We start from the raw sequence: 24,893 nt of genomic DNA, 5'->3' as shown, positions 1-24,893 counted from the left end.
GAACATCAATACAGAGAAGAGCACAGCGAAGCCCTGTGGATTTAGGTAGGACAAAAGCAGTGTTTGCATCGTGGGCCTCCTCCACGTGACTGGCTAGAGCACAGCATTCCTGTTCCCATTCCCACCAGGCTCTGGGGTGCACATGGGACATTTTATCACCAGGCTTTGCACCAGGCCAGAGCCCAGTCCAGCTGTGAGCCACGACCTTCTATTTTTCCAGCCTTCCCTCCAAAACAGGAATGGATGCTCAAACACCCATCCGGGACGAGTTGTGTATTTACCACCACAACAAAAGCAAACAGCATTAACTACAGACCAACTGTTCCTCTTTGGAGGATAGAATTTGTCCTTGAGGGATGAAGCACAGTTACAAAAGCACCAACACCACACACCTCTCACCTGTGCACAGCACAGTGCCAGTGTGTGAAAATTCCTGGAAAATTCCTTGCACATATATTGCTGCCCTTAAAGGATCCCTGCAGGTTGTTCTGTCAGTTTTTAATGTTTCTGGGGAGCAGAAACACTATTCACACTGTTTTCAGGCTTTAATAAATATCCTGCTGACACTGTTATTCCACAGTCTTGGAGCACTTTGATAAGACACAAAACCTTTACAGCCACTCTACTGCACCTGAATTTTGTGCTCTTGGAGAACTGTCCTTGACGGATGAGCTTTGTGAATCCACATGAAAACAGAAAACAGGTTTTTTTCTCACATCTTTCCTGAAACCAGGAACGTTTCTGATTACCTCAAAGAACTCTTCTTGTTAAAAAACACCTGGCTGGCTGCACAATCCTCTGGTGGCAAGGCAGTCAAGTCTCCCAGATTTTGGGGTATTTGGAGGATCCCTGCCATTCACTGCTCTCAGGGATATGTCATGGGAACCTGGATCCCAGTGCTGGGAAGCAAAGCTTATGTCTCCCAATCCCTGCCCTCCTGATCAGGTTCCCCTTCACAAAGGACAACTGCACAACCCAGATTAATGCCTCAGCAGCTTTAATTCCCATTCCAGCAAGCACAGGAGGGAAAATTAGGACCCATTTAAAAACCAGCACTCCCACCACACAAGTAACCACCCCACTTCCCTCTCCCTAAGAAAGCCATGAAGAGGAAAATGAACTGGGCCCTCCCACAAGGCTGTACACAATTCCAATTTCTGGCTTCTCCACGGCACACTCGGAGTGCCTTTCATCCACACACAGGAGTCAAACACCTCAGGTTCAAATGTGGCAATTACCACACAGCTGACTGACCTCAAAGCTTTAACTTTTCTATTCTGTTTTTTTCACCCACTCCTCGAGGCAGCTCCATGGAATCCTTATTTTCCAAAGCCCAGTGCTCCAGGCTTGGCACAGCAGGAGCTCCCTGCTGAGTCCAAAGCAAGGCACGCAAGGAGCCTCGTGCCCAGGACCCAAATTGCCAATGGACAAGACAACAACGGGGCCCTTGTTGGGGCCAGGCACTGTGCAGGGAGGTGGGGAGGCCTCAGGGATAAAGCCAAGTGCATCACTTAACTATTCCAGCTTTTAATAAAACCTGGAGTTTTGGAGGAACCCATTAGCCAACAGCTCTGCTCCAAAGTGACTGATTCTTCAGCAGTGCACGAGGGAAAGGTGGCCCTGTCCATGGCAGGGAGGCTGGAATCGGGGCATTTTTAAGGGTTTTTCCAACCCAGGCCATTTTAGGATTCTGTAATGACATTGTCCTCTTTAGAAAATGTGGTACAAGAGAAAACATACACTTTTAAACAATCACCTCTGTTGCAGATGTGTCCCCCCCCAAAAGAGTTAATACAGATCTAAGCAGTCAAATGCCTTAAAGAGGAGTTTCCTATATTAGGGTATGACCAAAAAACCCAAATGTGTTTTACCCACATTATTAACAGCAGACAGCTTTCCTGATTTCCTCATCAAAGGAGGCTGCCCACAAAAATAAAGTTTTTCATAGAAGTAGGTTTAAAACTGGACAGGAAAAGCCAGTGTTACATGGTGGCAGAAGAAGAGTCTGCTAAAAACATCATCTGCATCATCCCTCTTCAAATTTTCCTGGGCATCTTCACAGTGAGTGTATAAGACACAGATGAACCACCACAAACCTCCTTCATTTCTTCCCTGCTTATGTAAGCACCAAGTTTCATAGTCACTCTCACCCCTCCCCATTCGAGCCACAAGAATCTGCTTTTCCCTTTTTTTTTTTTTTTTTTTTTTACTAGAAAGCAGTGGTAGTGTATTTTATTCCAAAGAAATATGAATCCAAAGGGGGAAAAATATGTGCAAGTGAGGTAAGGAAGGAATTTACAAAACAGCCAAGGCAAGTTTCATGCTGAGCCCTTAAAGCAAGTGCTGCAAATGAAGGCAGGAGACCAGCACAGTGCACTTGCCTTGAACCAGAAGTACAGGCTCATCTGCTGTGTGAACTGGCAGGGAAGAATCTTATCCCACCGATTAAGGAGTGGGAGGAGATCAGTCTCTTTTCACTTCAGGCACTAATATCAGCTTACACTGTGGTCTCCAAGTGTCAGCCCTTGAAGAGACATTTAAAGCCTTGCCAGCAGAACACACAGAAGGCATTCCTACAGAAAGCATTCTCTACAATTAGCCCTATTGCTGCAGCTTTTATGTCTCAAAACTGTTACTGTTAAATATTGCCTGGGAAAAAAAGGGTTTAATACATTTCAGGTCAAACTGCTGAGAGAAAAAAATAAATGCAAAGGAAAAAAAAAATTTCTTCCTCCAATTTTACCTTGTAGCCCCATGAGAATTAACAAATTGTTACTCAGAAAAACTGGGCTGCCCACTCCTGGCTTGCTGTTCTGCATGAATTAACAATAAATACCTGAGTGCACACAGGAATTTGTCTCAGGACCAGGCACATCTCAACAGTACAAGCCAAAGAGACTGGCCTCAGACTCTGCAGCTGGAAACCAAATGTTTCAAAAGCATGGCAGCATGGTATGGTAAACCAGGACCCATCACTGCTCTGACTCCCACCAGTGGTGGGAAACCAGGGAAGGGAGGAAATACCATGTATTTTAATTGTCCTTCCAGCTCAGAACAGGCCCTGGCATTGAGCTGCCCTGCACTCACTGATGTGTGGAAGCAAACCAGAGAATTTAAGCAGACCTCCAGATTAATTATTTACATCTTTGGTGGGTAACAACTACAAAGCAGCTCTGAACGAGAAGTCAGAAGCACTCAAGCTGTAATGCCTGTCAGACCTGTGCCCTTCCTAAAGCCTCATCACCAAGAACACATTCTCTAATAAATATACAAATTGATTCACGTCTCTGTGATTCAGGAGTGACCAACACCCTTATCTTCAGAGGGACTCCCCATGTCCTGAGCTGATCCCACAGTGTGGGCAGTAGGACAGGGGAGAATTCTGCCCCTCTGCCTTGCTCAGGTGAGACTCCCACCTGCAGAGCTATTGGAGAGAGTCCAGAGGAAGCACCAGGATGATCAGAGGGATGGGGCAGTTCTGCTGTGGGGAAAGGCTGGGAGAATTGGGAATGTTCCAACAGAAGCCCCATCCAACGGGAAAGGTGGTGCAACACTGTTTACAAGGGACTGGAGTGACAGGACAAGGGAAATGGCTTCCCACTGGCAGGGAGTAGGCAGACATTGGGATATGATATTGGGAAGGAATTCTTCCCTGTGAGGGTGGGCAGGCCCTGGCACAGGGTGCCCAGAGAAGCTGTGGCTGCCCCTGGATCCCTGGAAGTGTTCCAGGCCAGACCTGGTTGGACAGAGCAGCCTGGGCTAGTGGAAGGTGTCCCTGCCCATGGCAGGGGGTGCAACAGTTTAAGTTTTAAGGCCCTTTCAAATCAACACATTCTGGGATTCTGTGATCAGGTCATGATTCTTGTGCTCGCTTTTTTCTTCAGCTTCAGAAAACACTTTTCATGTACCCAGTTTACACTTCCCTATGAAACTTATGCTCACCTTCTCCTCTTTAGCTTCCCCTCCTTGGAGGAAAAAAAAACCACTGGCACAGTTACCCTTCTTTGTGCTGCCTGGCACGAGGTGGTGCCAGGTGAGGAGATGATCCTGCCTCTGGAGCACACCTGCAATCCTGCCCCACCGCAGAGCAGTCTTCCACAGGAACATTCCCACATCTCCCCTCAACTGAGAGCTCTCTGCCAAAAGCCCAGCTATTCCTGCTGTACAATTTCCCAATCATATGTGTAGACTCTTCATGCAAAAGTCACCCAACTACTTTAAAATGAGGGAAATGAAGTGCAAGACTGAGAAATGTCATAAATATGAGGTGGTGCGCAGGAGAGGAGCCAGTTTCCAAACCCAAATCATTAAAACACCCTCTTTCATTGCCAGAGTTATAGCCTGTAATGGTAGCACCTGGAAACTTTTAACTCAGACCAGCAGTGTAAATATATTTCCAAGTAATCCATGCTCCACAAGAAGCCTGCCAGGGCATGCACATGGCTTAAAGCATGAAAAACTACACGCACACGCAATAAATTCATTTATTGCTTTTTAACTCCCAGAAGGGAGTTAGGGCTCTAAAAAGCCTTCTGAAGTAGTAAAGCAAGTGCTTTAACTTCTGGTTATTTAACATGGCAGCAGTGGAAAAGCACTCTTTATGTTCCTGAAAAGTTTGTGAAGGGAAATGAAGATGGCAGAGAACCAGGTGTACAGATCCCAGTGTCACAGCAGGTTCCCCTCCAAGGAGGGGACAGGTGCCAAATATCTTGTGTTGATCACTGCTTGGGATTTTCTGTATTTATGTTTTATTGTACCTGCAAGGCACTTGTGGCAATGAAAAACTTCCTGCAGCTATCCTTAATATCTCTACCTGGCATCTGGGGGCTAAGATTAAACTATTTCAAAAAGTTACAGAATATTCAAGCTCGTAAAATATTAAATAAATGTGTCATTTATGCCAGTGAGTTACAAAGCAGATTGTGATGGGTATCTGGCTGAGCTTTCAATGACTGTGGTATTTCAGAGGGACATCCTGCCCTACCCAATTTCTATCTATACAAAGTTTTCACAGGTTTTCAGATGACAAGCTCTTAATTGCAGGACCTTTAGTTTTCACACCTAAATTTCAGTTTACCAAGACACCCTTTGCAGCATCAGCTTTTAATCTGCAAAGGGGTCATCAGCTTCATTAAGTCACCTGTAAATTAGATGGTGTCAGCTGCCAGGACACCCCTATTTACTGTGCTACCCAAACAAAACACGTGGTGCCTGTTTAGCACAGCCCTCCCACGGCTGCTCCCAAGTCCCCCCGCCCCGACTGCCAGCTCAGCAGTGACAGCACTTCCCAGGGTGGGCCAGGCTGCAAGAAACATCCTTCAGAAAGCAGCAACTGCAGAAGGCTCCCACCTTCCCCAAGCTCTCTGTTTGCAGCAAGGGAGCTGAGACACATCCAGACCTGCCTCACCAAAAGCTGAGCGTGGGCAGCCTGCCCAGGAGCTTCTCTGCAGGCTGGCTGCTGCAGCCTGCGCTGGCACTGCTCTGCTGTCACATCCTGAGCCACATCCTGCTGCCACCTCCTGATTCACTGCTCCAAAGCTCAACCAGATCCTGCTCTGCACCCTAAAGCAAATGTAGAACCACTGAATGGCCTGGGTTGGAAGGGACCTTAAGATCATCCAATTCCATCCCCTTCCATGGGCAGGGACACCTTCCACTATCCCAGGTTGTTCCAATCCCCATCCAGCCTGGCCTTGGGCACTTCCAGGGATCCAGGGGCAGCCACAGCTTCTCTGAGCACCCTGTGCCAGGGCCTCCCCACCCTCACAGGGAAGATGTTTTCCCTAATATCCAATCCAACTCTGTCCATTGTCAGTGTGAAGACATTTCCCTTTTTTCCTGCCCCACATTTATTCTCAGTATGTATTCCCAGACCCTGCCCCCAGACTCCCTACTTCTTCCTTCTCCTTCAAAAATCTACTGAAAAAACTAAATCGTGATTACTCTTGTAATCACAATTTGTCCCTCTTGCAGCTACTCTGCTGCTTCACTGAATGCACATCACCCAGCACAACTTTTGAGAGCTTCTGGTTCAGTTCACCAGGTAATGCTTTGCCAAGTGCAGCTTCTATCCTTGTCCCTGCCAAGAGCAGCCCACCCTTTTTACAAACTTGGGGACAGCATGGGCACCAGCTTCAGAGCAGGAAGCAGAACAACTTCCCAGTGGAGTTATACAAAGGCCAGGAATTTTCCATATTCATTGGATTTCTAACGAAGTGATAAGAATCCACCGCCTCTGACAGGCACACAAAGAAGTTGCATACTTCAAAGTTTAACATTAAACAAGAATTACTAACCACCAGGATTTTCTGTGAATAATTACGCTGGCTTCACCGAGATAAAATCCTTGCCACGATCCGCGTTTTTTCCGGGTTTTTCTATGATCAACATTAGCTCCACGCAGACTATTTCAGCAAAATACAGACGAGCCCTCTGTTCCAGGATCTCTGAACATCCTCCCCCCTGGATACAACCCAGGCACCCCCCAAAGCCTCGGCCTTACCTCCTTCTGCTGCCTCTCCAGCTCTTTCATCCGGATCTCCCGCGCCTCCGCCCGCGCCGCTCGCTTCGCCGCGAGTCTGGCTTCAGCCTGGGAACGGGAACACAGGGATGGGATGAGATGAAAGCTGGGCAACCCAACGGGGAACACGCTCCGGAAGCAGGGCAGGGAATGGGGAGGCTTGACTCGGCAAGGCTGTAAACACATCTGTAGGAGTTAATTCCCTCTTGCAGGTAATGGCCCTGCCTTCCCTAACTTGTTATCGTAACAGCGAGGTAAAACACCCCCGTGCAGGCACTACCCTCCCTGAGCACACTTGTGTTTAGAAGAGATCTTTAATTATTATTTGTGTGGCTGGAGAGGAAGCAGGTTGATTTATTTCAGAAAGGCAGGTTTTGCTTTTTTTGTTTCGGGTTGGTTGTTTGGTTTTTTCCCTCCCCTGCAGCGTGGATTGTTTTTTTTATTGATGAATTAATTTGACCAACACCAAACACATTATGTGCCATTTTTCCTAACCACTGACACTGTGCACACATACCTGGGCACAGGATTTGGGTAAACACTGGAGTACAGTATGCACAGCTAAGGCTGAAATTATGGAGAGAAAACGCACTAGCTCCATTATAAATCTCCAAAATTCCATATTCCAGTCCAAACCTTGCTGGAGCGGAATTCTGCCAAGAACGGACCTCTCGAGAGATCTACAGTGCTTCCTCACTTCAGCCCAGTTGGAAGGGATGGGACATCACTTATAGAGTAACATTTTTAATATTCTGCTTTAAATCCCAGGCAAAGCCAGTAGGTCTTACAGAGGAAAAAGTAAAATTAGCTCAGGCTTGGTCCAGTACAGCCGTGAGCAGCTCACCCAGAGGAATTCAGAACAGCTCAGCAGGGAGCCAAAGGCACAGCTCACAGCCAGTCACCCTGGTGTTACACCCAACTCCTCTGCTTCTGAAACCTTTTACTGTAAGTGCAGCATCCAAACTGACAGGAAAATCTGCCATAACATCAAGGTCAAGCACACAGAGAAATCAAAACAGTGTTTTCAGTAGCGCTTCTAAACAAGGAAAACTGTCAAAAAATAGAAAGGTGTAATTTCTTTTCCCTTCTGTAAGTGCAGTCACCACTCAAACCCAGGGAAAAGGGTCACAGCCTCCAAAAACACAAACAAAACATGGAAAAAAAAGCCAAAAGAAAAGAGGAGTAGGATGGTTGAAACTTGCAGTTAACAGAAAAGGGCTGAAGAAAATCAAGCACGAGCTGATGCATGGGAGGACCAGGAGCTTGTGATGATGTAGATCTTAAAACCACAGAATAGAGGAGACCAAGAGGAGATCTCACCAATCCATATAGATCCATACAAATATCCCAAAGGTCACCAAGAGGGTGGTGCCAGACTCTTCTCAGTGGTGTCCAGCTGCAGGATGAGGAGCCATGGCCATGAACTTAAACCACAAGAAGTTCCACCTCGCTACAAGTGAGAATTTCTGTTCACTGAGGGTGGCAGAGCACTGGAACAGCTGCCCAGGGAGGCTCCCTGTCTGGAGGCATCCCAAACCCATCTGGACATGTTTCAGTGTCACCTGCTCTAGGTGACCCAGGGGATTGCACTGGGACTCCAGAGGTCCCGGCCAACCCCAAATGTTCTGTTACTCTGTGAAGTCTGAAAAATCACTTGTAAAAAGGAAACAAGTCTTCTGAGAGAATTAAAGAAAAAGCCCACGGCAGAAAGAGCAAAGGGCTGGTTTGGCACAGAGCTGCTCTCCCTTGAGTTCTTTGCCTGAATTTTGAGGTAAGTGGCTCTGCCATGGACAGAAACTCGTAGTAGGAGCAGACCCTCCACACCTGCACCCAAAACCATCCCCTCCCATAACCTGTTACTTACAGAGCCAGGTGACAGCAGGCTCCAGGTGCAGGCATGAATCCCCAAAGGTGTTTTCAACAACACCTCCCAACCTGAAGCACTCTGTCCAGGAAAAGAAAGCCCCAGCCCTGCTGCTGCTGCTGGTCAAAGCCTGGGTGGAACCCCTGGCAGGCAGTGTTGTGACCCACCTGCAGTGTTTGGAATTGCTGATGACACCCACTACCCAAACATGCCCTGAAATGTGTGCTGAAGGCACGAAATCACAGCTCTGGAAACAAGCCTGGTATTGACTTGATCCTGCGATCCCTCCTGTTTATTTAAAAATAAACACTGGCAAACCCCACCTGATAGAGGTGAGGAGTAACACCAGCACAAACTGGTTTTTCCCTATGGAAAACAAAGGGTCCTAAAGTCTCCATAAGCAAAACACACCAAACAGTACAGGCTGTGTATCCCCAACTTCCCTCCCAACAGAAAAAGGCAGAAACAAGATTATTTGGATGCTAACATGATTGTAGCTGTCATCCTCATGAATTTCAATAACCAGCTGAGCTTTCACATCAGAGCTAGGTGCCTATATGTAAAATTCAGATATAATTCAAATGATACATATTTCCCCTTGTTTTCCTTGTACAATAAGAGCCAAAGGATTTACACACTTGCTAGCTATGTTGCAGAATTATATATTCTCACGGAAGCAAGAACAATATAATATGAAGTGAAGGAGCTTGAAAATAGGAAAAAAATTTAAAATTTAGCCAGTTTTTCTCAGGCCTTCCTGAGAATGTGGCTCACAAGTTTCTAAATTACAGATACCAGCTGCAGGAAGTTAAATGAATTTTACTTTGTGCAAAACCACACATTTTGTGTGTCATTTCTTAGGAAACAATTCTGCTTTTAGTGCCAATCCATGGTGCATCTCTGCTTTATTCTATTTCATCTTTGCAGCCCTCCAGCTGCCCATTTAAAGCCAACCTCCAAATCTTGTAAGAATAAAACCACATTTTCACTCAGCAGCTTTGACTAACAATGGCTTACATCTTGGAACAAGCATATTGTTTATTTATGAACTTTTTCTTTCCATGACCACGTCAGCCTTAAGTATCTTTGAATACAAACAGAAACAGTATCCTGGGTTCTTGAACTTTAGGCTAAAAACCTGTGGTTATCACAGACTGGTACCTTTGTAAGAAGTCATCGAGTGTTATTCCATCCTGAACACCCATATTTTAGAGCAACTCATTTTCATCACATTGAAACAAATAATTACAGGATTGTTTGGGCTGGAAGGGACCTCAGGAGGTGTCCAGTCCACCTTCCTGCTCAAAGCAGGGTCAGCATCATATTCGGATCACACTGCTTAGGGCTTGGTCCAGATGGCTCTTAAAACCCTCTGAGTTTGGTGGCTCCTGTTCCACTGCCTGACCATCCTCATGGAATAAAGGAATAAGTTCCCACCAAATCCTGCTCTTAGCTCCTTAATAACCCCAACTTCTCTGTCAGAAGGCTGCTGTACCTTAAGGGCTGCATCAAGCACTAAGGAATATTTTCAAGCACGTTCTCAAGGATGTCTGGGTGCCATTTAGATGATTACACAGTTATTTTCACCGTGGTTCCTGACCAAACACCAGCTCATTTGTGCTGGACAAAGGAGGGTTTGTAAGAAACAGGCCATCCTTCCCTAAAGGGTTTTTGAGCCCACGGCAAAATGAGAGAAGGGAGGGGGGGACAGGAAATATGCAAAGAGGAGAAAAAAAAAGGCTTCAGTATGTGAGGCTACCCACAAGTCTTTGGAGGGTGTTCTCCAGCTCAACAGAAATACATCATGCTATAGTCAGGCCAGCCATCAAATGGTCAACCTGTGGCCTTCACAATCCCATTTCTAGCATGCTTTGGTGGATGGAATTACTTAACTCAGAATGAATTTTTTTTAATACTCTGTAGATGGCCTTGGTGATGAAGCTGGTATCACCTGTGAGCTCAGAGGAAGTAAATCCATCAGGACAGGGAGGAGTCCACATCTCGCTGGGTAAGAAATTATCAAAGTCAAACCAAAATCTGGTAGCAAGCCTAACAAATCCTGCAGTGAGTGTGGGAGCCTGTTGCACACAGCTTTTCCTGTGCCAAAGCCCAGCTCAGGTACAGCGGGTGCCCCCCAGCATGGCACAGGGCAAGGACACCCAGAGCAGCCCCAGCTGCTCAAGCTGTGAACCTTTAGGGCATGTAAGAATAAAAACACAGGCCAGACTTTCAGACAAACCCAGAGGAGTGTCAGATTTATCGTGGGCCTCTCCTCAGCAGCACGGGTGTGACGGAACGCATCGGGATTTGTCAGACCACACTCTCTGAGCCTCTTGGACTCTGCTCTGTGCTATAAATACCTTGGTTTCTTGCACAGCCTGCAAGCAGCAACGCTAACTTTACATTCTCTCTCTGTGCTGACTAAACCAAAACAGGCTTTGCCTGGCTGACTTTGGTCTTTGTCCAGCCCAAGCACTTGACAGAGCCGAGTCACCTCTAAGGGCAGTAGCAGAGACACTACAGCCTGCAAGAGACACTGCTGAACATGAGAAAACCACACAAAAATTCACATACTTCTGAAATTCAGCTTACTAAAAGCTGTTCGTTAGGCTGCCTAAGGCATAAATAACTGTTCAAGGGATGAAAGATTAAAAAAAAAGAAATTAGAAATCACTAAGACTGAAGAAGTCCTCTTGACTTCTTAAAATCATCTAAAATTCACCAGTGACTCAGCAAGCAATACAGGCCTCAATCAAAAGTGACAGATCACTGTCAAAAACAGAAGAATAAAAATATGAAGCCTAATTGCACTCATTACAAAGCTTTTGCAACTTCCCTTTTATGAAATATTGCTCATCTGACAAGAAGAACTGGCAGCTTCAGGCCTACTGAGCATGTCATACCAATAAAACCCAAATCTCATCAGAAGCTTCTGTAAGGCCCCATGGGCAAAACGAGAGAAGATGGCAACCAGGCTGCTGAGATGAACAAGGAACTGGGCACCAGCTGAAAAATCATCACCTTAATTTATGGGACTCGCTCAAATACTACAAATACACACGCTGAATTCTTGGTTTTTTATTGCAGTTGCTCAGAATGATTTACAGTCACCAAGCCCTGAAAAAAATGCACTGCTGAACTCCAAAATGCTTGTTGCTTTTGCAGGGCTACTTGCTCAGCACTTGACACTCCAGCTTAGGGTCACTCAGCCTGAAAATAAAAACCCAGCCCTGTGCAGCAGCAAATCTTTACCCTGGCTGAAGGAGTTCAGTATGTTTCGATCTGAAGAGGGAAGAACTAAGCAGGTTGTAACAGGAGCACAACTACGTCTGAAAAAAACACCAAAGCAGGTATTGGGTGTCAGCTGGAAAGGCTGAGAAGCATCTTCTGCCGCCCGCAGCAGTGGGGAGAAGTGGGAGCATGGGATGTGCAGCTGCTGTGGAGCGACCCCTACCCTACCAGCCCCTTTTTAAACACCACTGGTGGGGACCAGTCCTGGCTGTCCCCTTGGCCGGGGGATGGAGCACAATGGTGACGGAAGCCGCGGCTTCCTGGCCCCGCGCGCCGCGCCGGGGAAGCTGCGCTGTCATCATCGCGGCGATGAGAGAATTATTGAGGTGAGTTGCTAAGGTAGAGGCCAGAGACACACACACACACATCCTGAAGGTGTGCATTCTCAGAGCCTTTCCCTCCTGAAACAGCCAGGGCTGCATTGTTCGCCTGGCAGCCCCAAGACACGGCCAACAAAGACAGGAAGTTGTGCTGCTTTTCTGAGCGGTGAAAAATGACTGTGTTGACTTGCCACATAGTTACATGTGTAAGAGTTTTCCAGCTATACAAAGCACCCCTCAATTCCAGTGCGCTCCAAATTACCTGTTTCTAAGACTAGTAATCAAAGCCAGTGTCGTATTTGTCATGGAGGATTGAAGTGTTAGCTTGCCAGCACCAAACCATACCCGGAAAAGTGCTCTGATCCCACTGCCAGAGAAACCTTAAAACACAAGTCTGCCTGACTAAATTACACCTGCTCCCTGTAAGCAACCACTGCTGTGCAATGCTGCAATAACTATTCTCAGGCTGATTTAAACCTCTTGCCAACATGCTTAAGACACAGCCAGCCAGTCATTTTTGGGGCCAACATAATTTTTCATGATGGATGCTGTCCCATTCCAGTATTCTGTATCCCCTTCCTCAAATATTATAGGACTGTTTATTCTGTTTAGCCACGTCACACTCCATCAGTCAAAAATCTGATAAGGTTTCTTGCACTCCTACATAATTTAAAGTCTGTTTGGACATGCAACACCTGATTTGCAATATTCCTGTAACACAGCTGACCAACATAGCTACCGGGTAGAACCAGTGCTAACCCATGGCAATGTTTTTCCCGTCTCCATCTGAGCAACGTGTGACTTAACCCAGGAGTTGCAGGAGCTCACCAGGTGAGTGGTGACTATTTAGCATCGAAACAAGAGGGACTATAATGACTTCTATGTTTAAGAGGTCAAACCAGCACATTTATCTGACTTTTTTTGCATACGAGTTATAAATACATACAACACTTTGCACCACTTACTCATATGGTAATGAACCCGTGAATCACATAGGGCTCGGTCAGTCCACATCCTGCTTTACTCCTCACCTTTCTCTTAAATGCAAATTACTGTTCAGAGGCAGCAGGCTGATGAACCTTAGCCTACACGTAAACGTAGGGATTCCCTTCTAATACCCCGACAGCCCATCCTGGGCTGGTCTGACAGCTCCTGCCGCCTTGCAGCGACAGCGGTGAGCCCGAGTGACAGCTCCCGTCGAGGGATGCCCGACCCGCCCGCGGCCACCTGATGGTCCCACGGGGCTGCTGCGACACTTTACTTAGCAATCACTTCACAGGTTCCTCTGGCACGACGGCTCCCGGAGCAGCTCACAGCTCCCGTTCTGCTCAGTGACCGGCAAAGCGAGAACAAGCCCCCGGCCGCTGCCGGCCACCCCGCGGAGCTGTCCCGGCCGCGCTGCCCGAGCCCCCCGCAGCCCCCCGGCCTTACCTGCTGCTGGGCAGCCGGGCTGAGGCAGTCGGCAGCCGCGTCCATGGCTCCCGCTGCCGCCGTCTGTCCCCGGCGGGGCCCGCCCGGACGCGCCCGGCACGGCCCGGGGGCGGAGCGGGGAGCGGGCGGGGAGCGCTCGGCGGCCGGGGCAGCACCGAGGGAGCGCGCACACACACGGACACACAGACACACACGGACACACAGACACACCTGCCGCCGGCGGGCACCCCTCCGGAACCCGCACGGCATCCACCACGGAAAGGGCCTCCTCGCCTCCTTTGTGTCCCCGAGGAGGATAAACAGAACATCCCAACAGCGATGCACGCCCGCCCTCCCTCCGGGCTGCACATCCACCGGGGCAGATGCTTATAAATATATATTTCTGTTCAGGCCAGGCGGCCTTTGCATGGCAGAAACAAACCGCCCCACTGCTGCTAATTGCTGCAATTATATCGGCGTTGCGGGTTGCGTTGTGTAGAGCTTAAAACGAGCCATCCACGATGGCTGGGCTGGTGTTGGTTTTATTCTTTCAGAAATGGCGTTACACGCCACGGAATAATGGAAAAAAATAAAACCCAAAACGTGTAATTGAAGTCTGACAGTACTGCAGAAGAGGAATCGGGAATAGTGGCTGGCCAAAAAAGAAGGACACCCTGCATTTCAAAAGGTGACGAGGTGGATGTGCCGAAAGCACAGAAGGATTAGAGGGCACAAGTGGTTTTAAGTGGCACTAAACGGAACGATACCCCAAGAACAATTGGAGACACAGCAAACATCCTGGCTCCACGGAGGTTAATGCCACCTGTTGATTCCGCCGGATTTCACCCAAAGCATCTCTCGATTCCCCTTGACTTCACCTGAAGCTCGCACATCCATCCCCTCACAAAAGTCAGGGAGAAGCTCGCACATCCATCCCCTCGCAAAAGCCAGGGAGAAATGGCCGGGGCCGGGAGAGCTGTGAAGCTTCAAGAGCTCATTTTACCCACTGCCATTCCTCAGCAGCTACAGCAGAGCACTCGGGGAGTCATCTCTTCCTGGCACGGGATTTTCCACGGCCAGCCAAACAGGTTGCTCCTTAGCAACTCAGCCTGCGCCCTCCTTCCCGGTCAGGAGCCCAGCGAAGCCTCCACCCAGAGACTGAGCTCAGTTTTTCCATGAGCTCTCTGCCCAGGACAAGGAATCTGGCTGCTCAGGCTGGCAGAGCACATGCTGCCACGCTGCTGACAGTATTTTAGCTAATTTGGAAGAGCTGGCACTGTTTTACATTTGGGGGCAATAACTTGGCAGTCCCTGGACCCAAGCCACTGTCCCTGGGAAGGCCAGTCATGCTTCCTTTAAATAAGAGGGATTAGGGATGTCTAACTTGCACCCTGTCCCTGAGAGAAACCCTGCTTAGGTCAGGTGAAGCTTTACAATTGTAAAACAGACTGGCTTTATGTGAATCATAGAACTACAGAATGGTTTGGGTTTGGTAAGCCCATCCAGCTCCACCCCCTACCATGGGCAGGGACACCTTCCACTGTCCCAGGGTGCTCCAAGCCTGGCCTTGGACACTTCCAGGGATCCAGGGGCAGCCACAGCTTCCATGGGCACCCTGTGCCGGAGCCTCACCTCCCTCACAGGGAACAATTCCTTCCCAATATCCCATCTAACCCTGCCCTCTGGCAGTGGGAAGAGATTCCCCTGTGTCCTGTCACTCCCATACACTTTGTCAGACGTCTCTGTCATTCCTATAACAATTCTTTTAGAACTAAAAGGCTGCAATAAGATCTCCAAAGTCACATCTTTCATTAAACTCCAAAGCCACCAGTTGAGCCTACAACTTATTTTTAACTTCCTCACCAGGTAAACAACCCAACTTTGCTTCAACAAAATAAACCTAAAAGGTCTCAAATCCACTCCAGCATGTGCATAAAGAAACTAATAAATACTATGTGTTCCTGTGAAGCATCTATAATTTAAATCTTCGTTTGACAGACACTCACTTCATCCTCCAGCAGGTCTGTCTTTTGTGAACAGCCCCATGTCCAAGAGGAGTCATGCCCTAATTCCCAGAGGCTGCTCAGCATTCAGTTTTGGTGCAGGTAACTGCATGATTTGGGGCTTCCAGCAATGTCTGGTGCTCAGCTGTGAAGAAGGCACTTCTGGACTATGGCAGTTCACCCCAAGGCAGCCAGGACCAGGCACTGGAGTAAACTCTTCAGGAAAAATACATATTGCCTTAAATTAGACATTTTAACAGAGAAGGGGAGTGATGTTAACTGTGTAAATCTGAAGCATCAGAACAACTCAGTGTGACAAATGTCTTCATCTTAGCATGAAACAGACAATTTGTTCTGGTTCTTGGTTAACAAGAATTAACCTCCCCTTACATTCACTGGCAAATCTCTACAGGTTTTGCACTGTCACTTGGAAAATACACTGAAAATATAAGTATTTCCTACACCAGGCATAAATTACCCCCCCGCCCCCACCTTTTCCTATTTACTTTCCAAACCAAGATGTTTGGTTTTACTCGGTTTACTTGAGGAAGCACTTCATACGTACCCTGGGATAAATTCAAACAAACAGCTGTACTACAGACCTGCTGGGTAGGAACTGAAGGATCAAGATGCCTTTTTAATGCTAGCAAACTTCCATTTTTTCAGCAATACAGAGCTGACAGTGCTCTGAACGCACACTTCAGCAGTTTATAATTGATTTTATGTAAAAGGAGGCTCGGATTTCCAATCAGGTCCTGACAAATCCCCTCAAAACTGCAGTGCCTATCTCATCACAGCTTTCTCCTATTCAGAAAAACAGCAGCATCTTCTAAAATTGATGTTTATTTATTTATTCAGCACACAGTTCTTGTGTCCATGCACTTCCCATCTGGAATAGGATGCTGTGGAAGAGTGACATTAATTCCAGGACGTATCTAAGCAGGAAGGATGTCCCCATTTATGCATTGCACGTACTACAGTGCTAAACTGAGCCCAAGAAAAACAGGTAATGGGAGATTCAGAAGAGGGAAAAAAAGAGTCAGTTGACACTTCCAGAAACCTGGTGGGATAACTGTGAGTTGGGTATGTCTGAGCAGGAAGTAAAAAGGAAGTTTACTGCACTTAGGACAGCAGCTCTGATTCCAATGACACAGACTCCTTATCTCCCCAAGGGGAACACGCCTCTCCTTTGCAAACACACATGCACAAAATGCATGCCTGCACTCAGAACAAGGCAATCCTCATCAAATGCTGGCCCAAATCCTAAAAATCAGCTTTCCAGAACTGCACTTTACCCATAACAACCAACAACCGAGGAGCTGCGTCAAAAGCAAGAGGGAAAGATCACCCAGTCAGCCTCCAGGCATGTTAATATCACTGATAACTCAAATTCCAAGGAAGCCTGGCCCCCAGCACAGCTCATACTCAATTGATTTTTATTTTGTCTTTAAGGCATGTTATGGGCAGGTTAAGAGGCATGCAAGGAATAAAGTAGCCAAAACCTTTAGAGACAGGTTTAAAAACTGAGAAAAACTGCACCTTAGAGCACTCTGGCTCCAGCTTAGCCCACCTCAGTATTAACTCTTCAGAAATCCAGCCAACATAATCCTTCAGCCACTTCCCATCACCTCCATATATAACTCAGATGATATCATTTATAGTTATAAAAATGAAATTCTGTTGTGCATTTCCTGTGTTCTCTTCAAGTGGTATCACTTTTGGTGGATTTGGCAGTGTTGGATTATTGGTTGGACTTGATCTTTCCCAACCTAAATGATTCTATGATTCCTGGAATTTCCATAATGTCTGTCAGTGTCTTATTCAGTCCTGGTTTTCCAAACAGTGGGAACAGAAAAAGAAAGTTTTGTTTTGTGGGAAAAAAGCTAAAAAATACTTTATATTAGAAGAAATATTTGGTCACTCCAATTTTAGGGGTTTTTAAAATAAGGTTCACAGTGCTGTTCTTCGAATGCTGAAGAAAGCAAATAAAAACCTCTGGAGTGACACCCACCCGAGGTCAGAGAGACAGGAAAAGTGACATCTGTGCCTCATCACTTCATCATGCCTGCCTGCTGGGCCATCCTGGCACGCCTGGAGCCCAGCTGGCCACGGGAACAAAACCTCCTTGTAGCCATCACCAAGGCACTGGACTCCAGCACACGCAGCCAAGTGCTCCTTAGGAAAACAATGTCCAGTTTTCAGCACCAAAATCCCCTGCCAGGATCAACAGATTATCTTCTGGCCAGGCTGCACGGCGGCCTGGAGGGAGGAGGAGGAGGAAGGAAACTGCTGGATCAGGCACAAGCCAGACTGAGTCATGCTCCAGCAGGGAAGCTGGGGGCTCTTGGGGAGCCTATGGCACATTTGTCATTCAGCTTCAAAACAGTCATGCCATCAGCAGTTGGATATTGAATGGCTAGAACCCCAGATGCTGAGAATTTTAAACTTAAAACCCAAACACACACAAAAAAATTACTATATTTAACCTAAGGCCGTAAAAAAACCTTCCAAAATTAATTACTAACACTAAAACTTCAAGTATATAGTTTAAATAAAACTATATTACAGTGTATGTATATGTCTATATATGTCTATATGTATAATAAATATAAATGTCTGTATGTTCAATATATATATAATGTCTATATAGACATATATGTCCATAGGTATATCACATATGTCTATATGTATAATATCACATATGTCTACATGTATAATATAATATAAAGTTTTATAATATAATAAAATACATGAAACAAAACAAGTTTTAAAACAAAAACTAATTCTTCTTCTTTACCTCCTTCTTCCTCATGAGTTTAAGTAGTATTTTGTAATTAGACAAAAAAGTCCACATTGCAGAATTTGAGTAGTTATTAAATTAAAAATAAAAATAATTTAAGTTTCATTTCTTAATTACATAGTTTAACCTTAAAAAACCTTACAACAAAAGATAATTAACCATTTTGTACCTTGTTAGTAAAATACTACAAAACTCACTACCTATAAAACTATAACATAAGAAAAAAATAAACATTTAAACCAAAACATGAAATATCATCTCAAAAGCTTCAATCCCAACTTTAACAAAAGTAGTAAAAAGCAGGAGTAAAAAACGTAGTAGTAGTAAAACTAGTTTAAAAAATCCAGAAACCAACATTGAATATATGAAAGCCAGACTACTTCAGCTTCAGAAATTTGAAATATGGGTGGATGAAAGCTTCAGAAATTGGAAATACGGGTGGATGAAAAGTTACATGATCTTCCTGTTTTAGAAGTGACAGATTCAAGAGTGGTTCCTATAACAAAAATTCCTGGCCTAGTCTTAGGCTTTTCCATTCCTCTGCTTAATAATGAAGGAAAAAAAGATCAAACCAAAGGGAAAAAAAAAAAGAGTTCTGGTTCAGATCATCTCACAGAACCTGAGTGTAAAAAAACTGTGTAGAAAAATACAAAAATGATCCAGCAAGAGCTTTTTACTTGTAGAAAAGTGCTTTTCTGCAGGTGTATCCATAGCATGAGGCTTTGCCATCTCCCAGGCTCTACTTCCAACCTAATGAGATGAAAGAGCTGGAATTAACCATTCCCACCATAAGTGTAAATGTTGTGAATTGGAAAGCCAACAGTAATTCCTAAAAGGGCAGAGGTTGTGCACTCCATCCTACCCCCGTCAGGGACATCAGGTGGGAAAGCACCACCAGCGTTTGTAAGCTCTGGGAGTGCCATGGTTATGTCACCAAGCTCTCCCACTCAGCATAAGAAAAAAAAAAACTAATCAAATTCACAGTAAGAATCACATCCAAAAAGTCAGACTTACAGCTAAACTTCATCAGGGCTTCAACTCGAATATTTGACGGTATTCACTAGAGAGAATGAACTAGGATGGCACCTTAAGTGAACAAGGATCACATCCTCTGCAAACACCAAATAATCTCTTTAGCAAACATTTTAGCAAAAATTGACAGTTCTCCCTGAGGAATGTCCAGTTTTCCCATAGAAGGAGGATGATAAAGTATACCTCCAGTGGAAACCTGGCCAGAAGAACTCTTGTGGTGTTCCCATGAGCACCCTGACTGCAGCCTGAACCTATTTCCCTGGGTCAGGCTCATCCACACCCTGCAATCCTACAAGACTGAAGGTTGGTGGGAGATTAAATGATGGATTTTTTTCATGGAAAGTTTTTCTTGCAAGGGCATTCCAACAGTGACTTGCAATTTTGTTTTTAGGGTTTCTCTGAATGCCAGAGCTCTGGTTTTCTGTTTTCCTTCATTCCCAAGCACCAGCAGTGGGAACTCTGCTCTGACATGCCGAGGGTGCTGCCGTGAGTTATCTGTGTTTAAGGGCTCAGCATTCCTGGTCCTCTTGCTTAACATTTTGAGCCAAAGACTAGGAAGGGGAGGAGGGAACGAGAACCACAACTAATGAAGGAATTTGTACATGAGCACTGTGCACTTTGGAGAAACATTTGCTGATGTGTTTGCCAAGAAACCCATCTTGGAGATAGAACTTAGGCATGCGAGCAGAGGCTGCAAAGTCTTGTTGACACAGACCTTTTCCCCCCCACAAAGGAGGAGAATGTTTATTCTGCACTGAACAGCCTGTACAGCTCTACAATGCAAGACACAATTAGGGACTTGCATCCTACCTCGTAAATTATATTGCCCTGGAGTCCCAAGGAGCTGCTGCTAAAAATACAACAATAAACAATATTTAGTCTAAACAATAACTGAGCTCCACCAGGATTACCAAAGCAAATCCTGCCACAAGGAATTGATCTTAAAACACCTCTTAAAACCGAGGTATCTTGTTATCATTTCCATCTTGGCAGTGGTTTAGAGGCATTTATTATCTCAGTAAATGTTTTTGTTGGTGGGGTTTTGTTTTGGGTTTGGTTTTTTTTCACAAGCATTGTAGCTCGGTTCTCCAGCACCACTCTATATATAGAGTGCACCACTTCCACTGCTATTTAGCAATCAATCACTCGTGCTGTTTCCACTCCAAAAAAGCAAAACAGGGATGAAAGAGCAACTCCGGGATAGGATGTTGGCTGGCAGCTCCTCAGTTAGTATCAACTGACCACATTTACGTCACTTCTTCAATTGGCATTTTCTCCCTAAATAGCTCTCTGGTCAGTAAGTGGTTGGTCCCACCAGGGAGGAATTTGGATACCCCTCTACAGCTGTTACCTCTGAGAACAAATCCATGTGTTTTCTACACCCTGGATAATACTGCAGCCATGGATTTGCATCAAGACTGGTAACTCATGGAAAGAGTTTGGGGGGAGTCCAATTGACTTTGGAAACAGCTGGATCACTCCCACAAATTAATTAATTAATCAGAAATGATACCTAGAAGGAGAAAAAAAAAAACCCAAAACCCACTGTCAGCATTAACAAATATGTCTGGGCTGGAATGTCACAAGGAAAGCATAAAAATCTTCCCAGTCTTGTCTCCTGGAATAGTTATTTGCATGAAGCTGCAGCCAGTGGTTTCTTCTACTTATTTTACCCAACTTCTTTACAAAAAGAGAGAAGTTTCTCTTCTGCAGTGACCACTTGCAGTTCTCTATGGCACCAGCAGTGTTTTGCAGCAACTGCTGTCCTCATTTAAAATGTAAATAAAACTGAACCTCAGAACACCCAAGTAGAATGGCTGTATTGCAGAGTGCCACTTAAACACCATATTTCTGTTTGATTGCAGAACTGCCTCTGCAATTAAAGTCACTCAGAGCTCACAAATAAAAAAGCTGAGCTGTATTTCAGACTTCTGGTGTTTGACTTCTCTTTGGAAGCAAAGCTCCAACCAGTGTTTCCCACTGGGCACTCGTCTTCAGGCACCAGCACACAGCAGAAAGGCTCTTAACAAGGGAGCACATGTGCAAAATTAATTCAGCCACTGGTACACGTTACTGAAGAGCAAACACATTTGTCTTGACCATAAAGTAAAGCACAGTAACCCCATTTTGAACCTGCAATGAAGTGCAATTCCTCATCTGGTTGCTTTACAGCATAAACACAGGCTGGGGAGGGCTCTGGGGCTGAGTGGGTGCCAACATCTTTTTGATGCATGGACATAAACAGAGGTTTTGTTGCTGACTGGCAAAAGTATTTGAAGTATAAATAAGAAGTGAAATTGAGGGACTGCTACAAGCAATGTAATCTGTGGGGATCACCCTCTGGTCCCCACTGAACTGCAAATTTCATCTGAATAAAAGGCAAATCCTGAACACAGCTCTGCACTTAGAGCACATTAAAATGTAGATACAAACCCCAGCAACTGCTTAAAATAATGCTCACACTACCAGCCAAAGAAAAGAAAATCACAAGTTCTGAAGTAAAGGCTACTGATGCTGTTCTAGGGATTACCCAGTCTGTGACACAAAATGATATAAAGCTTTAACAAAAGGCATAAATAGAACACTAACTTCTGCTTTTTGGTTTTTGGTTTTTTTTTTCCCCCTCAAATCAAGTGCACCTGCTTCCTGGTTTAATCTCAGCCAAAATCCCACCTTTGCCTGCCTCACAGAAAGAATAAATACATTTATGGGGAATTCATTATGTGTCCAACATCAGCACTGGGTCTCCGCAGAAGCAGGGACTTTGCATGCAGGAACATTTAAGATTGAGTTATTCTTTCAAAGCCAAGTAAAATGAAGATCAAAAGTTTCAGGTAATCCACTGAATACTCTCCAAAGCTGAGGTTTAATACCCATATTCCTGGACAGAAACAGTTCAACATGAGTGAAGTGATGGAAACTGCAGTGCTGAGACAAATCCTATCATTATTGTGAAATGGTGTAATATTAGAAATTACACCATGTGAACTGCTCTTGTTTCAGTGTCACACTCATGTGGCCCCTTCCCATTTTGCAAGAGGTCAGGACAATTTGTCTTTTAAGCTTCAGAGGGAAATTCCTGGAAGGGTTTCATGCCAAAAACTCATCATTGAAGTTGCACAGGTCTTTGCCATCAATTAGAAGCAAGGAAGAAATCCACAGCACTTCAGTTTCTTGTCCAGAGAAGGGAGATTATATGTCCAGAGCTCATCTGCCTCTCTGGAGGAAAACAAACATAAGCAGTATTTGTACATCTTCAGGCACAACACAGTAGATTTGGAGATTTTAGGCCAGCAGAACAATTGAGAAATCACAAGGAAAAAAAAAACAAACTTTCCCCCAGCTACAGCATTTGCATTTATTTGGGATACAGGAGAGCACATGGGAGGTAGGGCTATTTTTGGGGGTTTAATTTTCAGGAGCAGCTCACTTAAGAAGGGCAGCAGCCCGAGGAGTGAAAGTCAGAAGCGCTGACTACAGCAGAGGAGGTGTCAGAGGTTTCACTGCTGCCAGCACAGCAGGACCTGCCAAGGCTGCTACAGCTGTGCCACTGCCTCATCCCTGCTCTGACAGAAATGTAAACCCTGCCACAGATTAACAGCACAACTGGGGGAGTTCTCGGAAAAAAAATTAATTACATTTAAGAAGTGAATTAAATTTTTTTACAGATTTTTAGTAGCCTTGACATAAAAGAATGTTCTGATTTGTAGAGGTACACAGAGGAGCAAGTCTTAAGGTCATTACCCCACCCAGTGTATCAGAGGAGAACCACTGATTAATTACTGCATGTAACAGACCAAAAATGAACTCCAAGTTTGAACTGGTCTGAACCCCACAAGAGGGAGCAGCAATCAAGCAAATAAAGCAAAGCACACTTTTTTTGTGTCCCTAAGGAGACACTACTTCCACCACACAAAGCTGGACCCCTGAATTTTTAATATGAATGTTTAATTACATGGTTATTCAGCCATTGAGGATGTGCATGAAAATTACCATTAGAGGATAAGGGACACTCCTCTGTATTCCTACTGACGACCTGGTAATTCAGCCTTAAATTATTGCCATTACCAGATACATTTCAACCACTTAAGTGAAGAAGCAAACCAACAAAGCTGGCAGAGGAGAGGGGATGTTTTGGATTTGTGTTAAGTCCAGACCCTCCAGATTCTCAAAATAACCCACAAATCCTAGCTAGCTTTATTTTGTAATTCCAGTTCTTCATCCTCACTCTCTGCTCCATCTCCAATACTTTTGAAGTACTCAAACAAAACCTCCAGGGTTTTTTTATTTAAATACCAACCATCCTGTCCAAAAGTAACAGCTTCCACATTCAGCATCACGTCAACAGCAGGAAAAAGACAAACATGAAGAGGTTTGAAAAGGTTCAGTATTATTCCTGCAGGCTCCCACAACCTGGTGGCTAAGTGGAAGAACAGGCAGCAATGTGCTGTGCTGACAGATGGTTTTTAAGTAGGAGCACCTCAGAGCCCAAAGCAGAAGCTGAGGATTCAACTAAATGCTGTTTTTAGGGGCAGAACCTCCTGCCTTGTTTTGTCTTCTACCTCCCAGGCTCAGTATTTTGGGACTCATTAATCATTTACTGCCTTTTCTTAGTTAACAGTGGGAATTGTAAAGAGAGCCCATTTAACTATAAATTATAATAGAGAGGGGAGACTGGTGGAAGAGGAATAGATTGAATTTCTTATTTTTGTACCTCAGGGCAATATCAGGAGGGCCAACAGAGCACAGCTGAGCTTGGTCACTGACACAGGAACCACAGCTGAAACCCATCATTAGTTCTTCTGGCAGCTCCTGGAGGGTGTGTTTGGTCCTCTTCTCATCCCTCTGGTATTTTTTGTTGCTGCTCTCCTTTCCCAGGTTTCTCTCTCTAGGATTACCCACAGTGACCTCAACAGGTATTTCATTATATGCACATCCTACTGACTGACAAAGGGAGGAAAGAAGGAATCTGAATTGGAGCCATGCCTTTGATCATTAAAAATATGAGGATTTTACATTCATCTGTAAAATCCAACACAGTGCCAATATCAGACACAAAAAAAACCCCAAACCACATGAGGCATTTTTACATGTTCTGGGTTCCTTTGGCAATAGACTTTGCACACATCAATCATCCCAATACAGACTTTAATAAAAGCTCTGACTGCTCCCCTAATTTTTTGAAGCTGTCTGTTATGGATGGAGAAATACTTGGAGCTACAGACATAAAAAACAACAGGTTTCAGAGGCATGTCTGCCAGAGAACAGAAGATTAATTGTAAATTATTCCAGAATATTAATGTCAAACATTAATCATAACAACACAGTTTATTGCTAAAGCTAAAGTAGGGTTTTAAGTCATACTAAAATCCAACCCACAATACATATGGAAGTTATACAAAGAATAACTTCCATTATCATCTCAGCCCTGAAAACAATTTCATGCAGAATAGCATTTCTGAAAAGACTCACAGCAACCTCTCCCAAGCCGTAGTGATGCTCACAACCATGTCACCTGCCAGCCAGAAAGCACAAGAGTTTAAACCAACTAAAATTTGGGGAGAAGACCTCAAAGCCTTCCATGTCAGTGGAAAAGTCTCCAAAATCTCCAAATCTCCATGGCTCAACAGCACCAAGGAAGGTGCAGGGAAGC

The 24,893-nt window shown here is 45.2% G+C and overlaps 1 protein-coding gene across 13 annotated transcripts in view; it reads right to left on the bottom strand.

Moving 5' to 3' along the window:
• LRRFIP1 (LRR binding FLII interacting protein 1) overlaps nt 1-24,893 on the bottom strand; it is a 101,477-nt gene that overhangs the window by 50,632 nt on the left and 25,952 nt on the right. For 9 of the 13 annotated variants that reach the window (XM_041460236.1, XM_041460226.1, XM_041460230.1 and 6 more), the window contains exon 2: nt 6,503-6,589. In XM_041460236.1, coding sequence (XP_041316170.1) covers nt 6,503-6,589 — 87 coding nt within the window. Of the gene's footprint in view, nt 1-6,502; nt 6,590-13,426; nt 13,542-24,893 lie in introns of those variants that run through there. The other 4 variants (XM_041460239.1, XM_041460238.1, XM_041460227.1 and 1 more) reach the window with 1 other exon arrangement.

Source organism: Pyrgilauda ruficollis, unplaced genomic scaffold, assembly GCF_017590135.1.
Source record: "Pyrgilauda ruficollis isolate IOZ18807 unplaced genomic scaffold, ASM1759013v1 scaffold140, whole genome shotgun sequence".
NCBI lineage: Eukaryota > Metazoa > Chordata > Aves > Passeriformes > Passeridae > Pyrgilauda > Pyrgilauda ruficollis.
This window is presented reverse-complemented; position numbering and strand designations above follow the sequence as displayed.